Source organism: Notamacropus eugenii, chromosome 6 (genome assembly GCF_028372415.1).
Source record: "Notamacropus eugenii isolate mMacEug1 chromosome 6, mMacEug1.pri_v2, whole genome shotgun sequence".
Classification (NCBI taxonomy): Eukaryota; Metazoa; Chordata; class Mammalia; order Diprotodontia; family Macropodidae; genus Notamacropus; species Notamacropus eugenii.
In genome coordinates, this window is record NC_092877.1 from 191,680,584 (window position 1) to 191,690,598 (window position 10,015).

The following is a 10,015-nucleotide window of genomic DNA, read 5'->3' on the forward strand; positions in this document are numbered from 1 at the left end:
TAAGAGATGAGTTATTTCCCATACTTGATTGCACTGTCTAGAGACCCTGTATCTGAACCATGTAGACTAGAAATGGAAAAACTCATTGATTTAGAGTTAATTTTTCTATCTGTCTATCTATCTATCTATCTATCTATCTATCTATCTATCTATCTGTCTATCTAATCTATCTTTCTGTCTATCTGTCCATCTATAAATGTATCTATGTCTATCTTGGACAGGTGCTGTAGATGGAAAATGATGGATTCAGAGTTGAGAAAGGAGAGATCAGTCAGGGTCATTTCTGGAAAATTGCTGTGCACTTTCAATGATCACCAACTGCTCAGTGCCACTGAATACCAGTATAATACCAGTATTCTCACAAGGCTGTGAATTGGAAGAATAAAAGTTACAAGTAACCCTAAGGACAATGCAGAGAGAAATGGTAGGTTGACACTTAATATATAGTGATCAGTGACAAGTGACAAGTGATCAATAATGATTTCTGCCTGAGAAGTAGGATGAAATTAGAACTTAATGACATATATAACTAAAATAAGTAAGAGGTTTATTAAAGAATGAGGATAGGACAGATGAAGTTCTACATTGGTACCTGTAGTATATTAAAAGAATCAAAGGAAAACCCCCAGAGCTTCATACAGATTCATTAGGAAGGACTCATTAAAAAACACAGGCAAATATCTCCTAGAATTAGATATCATTCTTGGCTTATCATCTGCCTAGCCCACACTGATGAGATAACTAATCTATCTCCATAACTGAGTAACCACTTTTGGGACTTTTATGGTCAAGAATGACAAAGTTATTGTGGAATTCTAATGAGATAATGTATGCAAAAATTTTTAGAAAGCCTGATGCCAGAAACATGGAATACAGTGCTAGTATTAACAGCAGTATCAGGAACAGCAATAGTACATTAGCAGAAATAGTAGTAGTAGTAACAGTAGTAGTAGTAGTAGTAGTCATAGTAGTAGCAGTAGTAGTAGTAGTAGTAGTAGTAGTAGTAGTAGTAGTAGTAGTAGTAGTAGAAGAAGAAGAAGCAGCAGTAGTTGCAGTAGTAGCAGCAATAGCAGTAGTAGTAGCAGGAGTCAAAGCAGAAATAACAGTAGTAAAACTAGTGGTGATGGCTGTCGTGGTGGTAGGTGGCATGCTAAAATTCCAAGCAGCATTACCTGACCTCGTAGTCCAAAAGGCAGAAGTTAAGTTGAAATGTAGGGCTTGAACAAGAGACTACTTACTGCTCGTTGTTCCTCAGGTTGCTGTCGGCAGTTAGATTTGTTTGTTTGTTTTGGGTTTTGTGATTGGCCTGTTTCTACTCTGTATTCAAGCAAGACCTTCTCTGAGTTAGCCCTTGTATTGACTGGCCTTCTATAGATAGGTGAAGAAACCAAATGTAGATGATAAAATGAAAGGCTGTTGCTCTGTGATTCTCACACCACCACAGGTGATTTATCTGGGCTGGCAACTAAAGACTCTAATCATGGAATAAATAGATAAAGAAGAACATTTGGTTTTCTCTGCATCTCAGGTACAGTTCCCTCAAGAGAAGGAAAGGGTATGATTTTGGAGAGGGTACTGAATAGTGTTTTCTTATTATTTATAATACTAATAGTGCCTTTTTTTTCGTATGGACCACAATACTTGGGAACTGAAGGGGAGGAATATCAAGGAAGTTTGTACTCGTCAAGACCATTTGGAACAAAACTGGTCCACTATCCTGATTTGTGTTTAAATATTCTGTTATTCTGCTGTTCTGGACATTAATTGTGAACGAACCTTTAGAAAGAGGGCTGCACAAGGAGTGACAGGGTCAGGGTCATAGAGATTCCCTGGGGCAAATATGATAGGCATTTTCTTAGTGTGACAACAAAGGAAGAAAAGGGCTAAGCGTCTGAGCTCCACAGGATCAGGCCTTGGGAATCAGATCGAATCACTAATAGCTGAAGAGGGAAGAAAAAAGCTGGCTTCCCTGAAAACTTTGGCCCAGACAAAGGGAATTTCCTGGGAATCATGTAGGCTGGGTAGTTTTAGATCTATTCTTTGTCATTGATAATTGGTGAGACTTTGGGCAGGTCACTTCACCTTTTGGGGTCTGTTTCCTTATCCATACAGCAAAGAGCCTGGTTTTGATAACCTCTAGGATATAATCCTAGGATACTAGAATTCTGAGATAGACAATCCTGTGATCTAGACTATCTTTATGATCCTAAAAAGCGGTTCTGTATTTTGCAACAGTATTTAATAAAACCATATAAATGGAAAGTTTATGCTAATTTTTTTAGAGAGAACTTATGATTTATTTCCCAACCTGACTGTTGCTAGATTTGACAGAAGCCTTCCTTTTGCATTTCTCTAAACCTTGGGCATGCAAACCAGTATATGTTTTGATGAGTTACAGATGAAACACTTGCCATATTGGCGTTCCGATCAATAGGGAACATTTTTCATTGCATCTATTTGGGTTAGAAATGGATTATGGGGTGGATTCTTTGTGTTAGTGTAGGTTTTCTTACTTGGAACGTGGAGCCCAGAGGCTCATAAATGGATGGCTGAGGTTAGGCTTGCATGTGAGCTTACCCAAGCAATTATTTCCTTTTTGAAATTCCTCAGACAATTTTATGATGGACACTGCTCTGGCTGAATGGATTGTAGGGACAAATGGGATAGTTTTTAGAAAAAGACATAGGAAAAGATAATTATCTACTGGGTTTCTGCCTCATATTCCTACGTTATATTTTCTTGATTTAAGGGGGAAAAAAACGTGTGTACATGAATTCTATTTCCTACCAGGGAGAGGAAATTCTGGCATTAACATTGCTAGTTTTCTCTTTGATTCCTCTTACATTTGTCCCAAGATTCAGCAGAAGTACTTGTATGTTTCCACATATCTACTGCTTCTTGGCTAAAATTAATTAAACTTTTTTTTTTGGTTAATAAACACTCAGGGTTTTATTCTAGGAGCTATAAGAGATTAAAAGATCTTTAAGACATTGTCCTTCCCCTCACAGAGCTTACAGGTGCAATCTATGCCCTCCAGAGGAATAAAAAATAAGTTTGAATTTAAGAAACTTAAGTGTTTGGTGCTCTTTAAGGAATATTATCTTGAACTGAATGGAAACTAGTTAGCGTGGATCAATAGGAAATTTTGATAGAGATACAAAGCATGATAATTTGTGTCCGATGAGGGACAACATGGTATGGTTAATAGTTCACAAAACCTAGAGACTGGAGACTAGACTTCAAATATCGTCTCAAAACACTATACATGTGTTTATAGGCAGGCATTTAATCACTGAACTTCACAGGGACTGTTTCATCCTGTGTAAAATGGGCATAATAAAATGCAACAACCTTGCAAAGGTGTGTTGTGAGAGAAAAATCTTTTGCAAAACTTAAAATACAGAAATGCAAGTTATTATTGTTTTATGTATAGGCAAGTCCAGTAAAATAGAGTTATTTCTGAATCTATCATGGCTAGGCCACCCACAGGTGAATGGGGTAACTCTGGCTACACATAAACAATAAAAATAGAACAGGTAATTTAAGAATGTGTGAACAGAAGGCACCTATATTCGGGGAATCAAGACTGTCACTGGACTCAGTTCTAACATATGTGTGTCTGAGGAAGCATTCCTAGCTTTCCTCTGCATCTTAGGGCATAGTGTTCTCATGAGATACTACTTCTGGTCAGACTGATTTTTTTCTTGGTTGCTTTATTTTTTTATAAAGAATTCATTTATCTATTATGTATCATCCTGTATTAGGGGAGCTTGGTACCACCATCATCCCTACTTGGAAATGGACTGATGTTGGTTCTTGATCCTTGGAGCACCTAGAATATCCTTTCCTGTTCTCCTTGAAATTCCTGTTGGTGAGAAATAATTTGGAATGGGGACTGAGAAGCTAGAGGGAGAAACTATCACCAGGGCTCTTCAGAATTGGTTCTGTGTAGAAGGGTAGAAAAAAATGAGCATTTCTCAGTCCTGTTTTTAATTATCTAAAAAACATTATATCTCAACAAAAATATATTTATTGGCAATGTTATACTTACCCTCACTCTTTAGGCTACCTATTACATAAAGGATAGCTCTTTTCTTATATCAAATTGAAATCTTTCTTTCTATAACTTCCAAATAATTTCTAGTTCTGCCCTTTAGAGCCAAGCAAAAATAAATACAATTCTCCTCAAATAAAGGTTATTAAGAATGGAAGCAGGATGAGCAGAAGGCCATTGGCCAGCTTATCTATTTCTCATTTGTGAGAAAGGTGAGGATATCACTCAAAATTTATTACCAAGAACAGAGATAAAAACAATACAATAGAGTTTTTTAAAAAGTTATTTGGGCTTAGTGCAAGTAGGTATGAGGAAGAGTCCTAGTGAATGGAATTTTGTGTGTGGGAGGGCTGATGGAGGTGTCATATGATCTCATTTAAAAAAAATATTTTCTCAAGGAAAGCATCCAACATCACAATGGGAAGAAGACGGAGGATTTTGCCAAATGGTGAGAACTTCAGTATTTGGAGATTATCACATATTTTCTTGCTGAGTCCCTATTCTCCTTGTAAATCCAGGACCCATCTTTCTTTGTGACTTATCTATCTGATACTTGTTCTCTTTAGTTAGTGGCCGTCAAATACTGTGGCAAAAAGAGCTCTGATAGAATTGTGAGAAGATCAAAGTTCTGGTCCTATCTCTGCCACTTATTAACCATGTGATCCCAAAACATTCACTGAACTTCCCTGAACTTCAATTTCCCATCTGTCAAAAGGTTGTATAATAAAAGCAACCCAGCCTGCCTCAGAGAGTGAAAGTGCTTTGAAAACTATACTAAAAATGCCAGGTATTATTCCTTTTAGATTCCTTGTGTTACTTTCACTTTCTCCCTACTTTGCGGTTGTTCTTCCCATAAATCCTGTTCACATAGTGCTCTTTTACTTTGGTGAATGCACATTACCTTGCCCTCATTCATGTCATCTCTCTATCAACAGACTCACTGCAGCTCCCTGGAAAAGGCCTGAATCACCAGGCCAAGATGGATGTGTCACCATGTTCCTCACACCAGACTGCACCATTAAATGAACAAGATCATCAGTCGAAGCCTTTGGTGATGCCATACCTAAACCAAAACCAGACCAAAATCAAGGTGTTGCCCCATCTTGGCCACAAGAACACATCTGCTCCCTCATCATGCTTCAAACACCAGGCCACAGCTACACAATTATCCCATGCTGAGAATCAAACAGTGCCTGTACCCTTTCCCCATCTTGATCATCCGAGTCCTATCAAACCTATAGCCACACAATCGCCACGCCCTAGACATTGGGCAAGAAGCACAATTCCATCTTTGCCATTTCCTGATTCTGGGGCAAGGACAGCTGGTACCAGAGCTTTACCATACTCAGAAAATGGGACAGCTCCTCCACTTAACCCTGACCTATGGAACAAGACTTCACTGGACCCAGAGCACCTTCCTAGGATTCCCCAAGGATTTGACCACTGGGCTGAAAATCAACACCTCAACTACTGGCCCACAATTTCCTTGTCCTCTCATTATCAGAATGAGGTTACATCCCATACAGATTGCAGACCAAGAGTCAAAACTGTAGCTTCTCTATCCTTTGACTACTGGGTCAAAGCCACAGCTAGTCCATTTCTATCCTATAGTCATCAGTCTAAAGCACTACAGGCCCTGAAGCACTATGAAAGGGATATAATCTCCCCATTGCCTTTACAGACCTTCAGTCACCAGCACAGAGCCAAAGGCATACCACTGCCATGCCCTGATTGCCCTGAAGCCAGTGGCGAACCTGCCAGATATCACAAGGCAAGCCCTCTACCAGATGCTGATCAGATGACAGACAAAGACAGGGTTAAAAGTAGACCAAATTTCAACCAGTGTGTCAAAGCTCCAGATCTCAAACATTGTGTTACATATCCGTTAGAATCAAAAGATTCTGAGATGGAGACAAAGTTAGTTCCTGCTCATCAAGTCTCACTTCCACCAGGTCCTGAGCAGAGGACTAAAGTTTTACCAGACTCTGACCGAATGTGTACCAAAATTCTACCAGACCCAGAATACCAGACTAAGTTTCCTCTTGACTCCATTAACCATGCTGAAGCTTCTCTGGGACCCATTTACCAAAGTAATGATGAACTTGGGCCAGATCAGAAGGCTAAGTTTCTATTGGCTCCTATCCACCATGTTCAATCTGCCTTGGATGCTGATCAGTGTCAGGTAGAGGGAAAAACAGATCTTACACTACAGGTTCATTTTGTTTCAGGACCAGAACACAAAGTCACAGTTACACAGGGCGCTGACTACTACGTTAAATATGAAGCAAGACCTAAACAATTGGATGAAATTTCATCAGGTTCTGACTTTCAGATGACTACACCAGATCCTGACAAGAGGATTAAAGTTCCTTTAAATTTCACAAATTGTGTCACATTTCCTCTATACAAGCACAAGAACACATCTTCCCAGAACCCCAATAATCAGACTGCTCCTTATTTAGGCCTTGACCAACAACCCACATTTCCTCTGGGCAACAGAAAAGTTACATCTTCAGCCCTAAAACAACGTATCAAACCTTCACAGACTCCCAAATACTGGGCCACACATTTGGCATGTCCCAAACATCCAGATATGCCTTCCCAAGAGCTTGACCATCAGCAAACATGTCCATTGAGCTTTAAACATGGACAAATAAATCCACCATCCTTTGATGAGCAGCTGGAGACTCCAAAGGATCCTATCCGCTCTGCACAAGGTCATTCATATCCTGAACATTGTGCCAAGGTCTTACCACATCCAGACAAACAAGTTAAGGCTATATCTGTCCCCAAATATCGGACCAACACAATTAAGAACAGAGAATCTTCATGGTGTTTTAATTATATTAGACCATATATAGTTGAGGGTGGTGCTGTCCATAAAAGAACTGTTAATAACATCATAAATTCTATCCCTCAGGAAGAAATTAAAAATGACATTCGAAAGCAAATTCTTCTTAAGCGGATGAAGGAATACACTGTTTTTCAGGATGGACCACGCCTTTGTTCAAGTTACGTTGTCTGCGTTCTTTGTGCTTCCTGGATTCCATATGGTTGTCCTCATGTGGATAAAATGCATGGACAAACAGTAGCACAATTGTTGGCTATACCAACACCTGTGCCTGGTTCTAATACAAGAATGGGCATTAGATTTATTCTCCAACTTCCCCCACAAAGGACATCTCCTCATAGTTACCTCCCATTCCCAAATTTTGGTAGGCCTTCCCACACATATTATTCACCTGTCATTCCTTCACCATCTTTTTCAGAACCTATGCCTCCTGACACTCTACTGGTCTCATGGCTTAACTATAGCCATGATAAGTATCATCAGTCACCTGGAAGAAAGCCAACTGGAAGTCCAGTGCTATTCCCAAGGAAAATGTCCGAGAGAAAAGAAGAATCAGTGGAATCTGCAGGAATTTTCAAGTCTTTTCTGGAGAGATATCAAATGAAGAAGAGGGAAAATTAAAATGTCATTCTTTCCTAAAGTAATTGATTTCCTGTGTGTCCTTGGGACAATCATTTTGTTTTTTCTTCTGAGTTAATTGTTGGCCTTTACAGACAGGTAGAAATTGAATTTGACTTTTCTTAATGATTCATAAGGCAGTGCCATATTCTTCTAAGTATGTAGGGCAGTAAGCTGCCATTTCTCCCTTTTCCATTTGTTTTCCTTTAGTGAAGAAAGAATGAATGGCTCCTACGTTCCACAGCATAGCAGTATAGCTTATATTTTGAGTGTGATTCACCTCAGAAGGCTTGGTAAGGGTTTGACGTCCATGGGTCTACTTTTACTCTTTCTTACTTCAAGATGTGAACTCATCATTCCTCTGTTGAAAGATATATCTTTCTTCCACCTCTGGTACCTTTTTAGATCCCAAACTGTGGATTCCAATGTCTAATCTATCCTGGCTGCCAATTCTCAAGAAAGATAGAAATTTCGTCTGCTGTGCATATATCTAAGTTTACTTACTTACTTGCATCTTTCTATGTGTGGACTACTGGGAGGCTGACTGGTAATTTAATTGCAAACTTCCAAAGTCAACCTACATCTGAGTACTTGATAACATTTTTAGTTTCAGTAGCATAATATGTGAGATCCAAATTCAGTTACTGAGAACACAGTAAAGTTTTTCCAGGTGTTTATGAGTCACACCAGAAAGATTCCTCAAGAAGAATTTAAATCAGAAAAGGAGTAACATACAACATAAGATTTTCAAGGAGTAGATAAATTGTTAGAACATAGGGCAACTTCATGAACCAGTACATTGAGCATCCGGTCTGTAGTCAGGAAGACCTGAGTTAAAATCCTGTCTCAAAAACTAGCTGCATAACCCTGGGCAAATCACTTAACTTCTGTTTGCTTCAGTTTCATCATCTGTAAAATGGATATGATAAGGGCACCTACCACCTAGGTTTGTTGTGAGGATGAAAGAAGATAATATAATGTAAAGTGCTTAGCATGTGCCTGGCACATAGTAAGCATTATAATAATGTTATTATACAGGTGTCCCAAAAGTCTTAGTGTAGTTTTAAGCTTTAATAGTTTAACAAGCTATTAAAATAGCCATTAAAAGTTAAAACTGTACCAACATTTCTAGGACACTCTGTATAGATAGTTATAATCCTTTCCAGGACACTAGGGACTTGGAGACTGAAGCAGATGAAACTTCTTGACCACTGCAGAAAAATCAGTGACAATTTCAGTAGTGGACAGGACTCAGCAGTCACAAGAGGAGCAACATTGAATGGATGAGTAGGTAAGATGATTATAAGTCAAAACATGAGACAACAGAAAACTAGACTGTGCTTTGGATCCTAATCTCTATTTGGCCTTTCCCAATAGTGAGAAAATACCATTCTCAGAAATGCCTATCTTTCTTCTGATTCTGTCCACCATCTTGATTTGGAGGAAATTTAACATTACCAAAGGAGAGGCAATAACTCTTGACTTGGTATCTAGTTTTTATGAAGGGAGAATGATTAAAAGATTTCTAGGGCTTACAAAAGCAATATTTAATGCTACAGCTAAACATGCTTTATATCTTCTAAAGTATGACTATCTTTTTCTCCCTCACCACCCTCTTTTCCCGCGCTAATTATATGCAATGGTGACTATTCTCTCAAAGTCTGAATGTGTTTGCCTTACAGGAATGGGAATCAAGGCTATTTTGGGGGTTTTTGTTTTTGTTTTTTGTTTACAATAAAGCCTGAAAATGACCCAAGATCAGATATCAGGTCTTTTCTGGCTTATTACTCCAAAGAAAATCTACAAATTTTCCATAATAAGATGGTCCCTCAATTCAGTATTCTATGGTGGCAGGTAGATGGCTCAGAGCACTGGCCTACAGTGGGGAAGACTTGAGTTCATATTTGACCTCAGACACTTACCAGCTAACTAATAGGGTTAACTGTTTGTCTCAGTTTCCTCATCTGTAAAATGATCTAGAGAAGGAAATGGCAAACCACTCCAGCGTCTTTTCTAAGAAAACCAATGAAAACATGTAACAAATACACTAAGCACAGAGGAGTGTTGTGTTTGTCCTTTGTTCTCGAAGAGGACTATGACATCAAGGTGAAGACATGACTTGGAGGTGACTTTGTTTTGAGTGAGGGAGCACTGTGCAAGGTCGCCAGCCTTACTTCTCCTCCAGAGCCATCTGTGTCCAGTGGCCTGATATTCATTAGGATGACTGGAGATGGCCCAGGATGCAATGGAAGACCCTGGCTTTGAGTGAGATACACCCATTCAATGAATAGGCTTCTTTAAGTTACTCAAGGGATGATCTCTTTAATAAAAAAAAAAATCGAACTGGGAGGAAAAGACCCTTAGGGTTCCTGGGTAAAAGAGAAATAATTACTATTTAGTTATTGCATCCACCAGTGTATGAGGTCCAGAGTGAATTGGGTTTGAAGCTTGATCTTTGAGCAAGAAATGTAGCCAGTAAACCCAAAAGAACA

At 39.0% G+C, this 10,015-nt stretch overlaps 1 protein-coding gene across 1 annotated transcript; it reads left to right on the plus strand.

Annotated features, from left to right (window-relative positions):
• Positions 1-227: 227 nt before the first annotated feature.
• LOC140512229 (uncharacterized) lies at positions 228-7,526 on the plus strand. Its single transcript, XM_072621473.1, has 4 exons — positions 228-424; positions 3,765-3,871; positions 4,453-4,502; positions 4,990-7,526. Exons 3-4 carry the CDS (start codon positions 4,472-4,474, stop codon positions 7,524-7,526), a joined length of 2,568 nt encoding a protein of 855 aa, XP_072477574.1. The 5' UTR covers positions 228-424; positions 3,765-3,871; positions 4,453-4,471.
• Positions 7,527-10,015: the final 2,489 nt, after the last annotated feature.

Excerpts from the sequence above, each read along its gene's own strand:
- LOC140512229 (XM_072621473.1), top strand. The coding sequence starts at position 4,472 with ATGGGAAGAAGACGGAGGATTTTGCCAAATG. Across the intron at positions 4,503-4,989 it reads ACGGAGGATTTTGCCAAATG|ACTCACTGCAGCTCCCTGGA; the intron begins GTGAGAACTTCA and ends CTCTATCAACAG.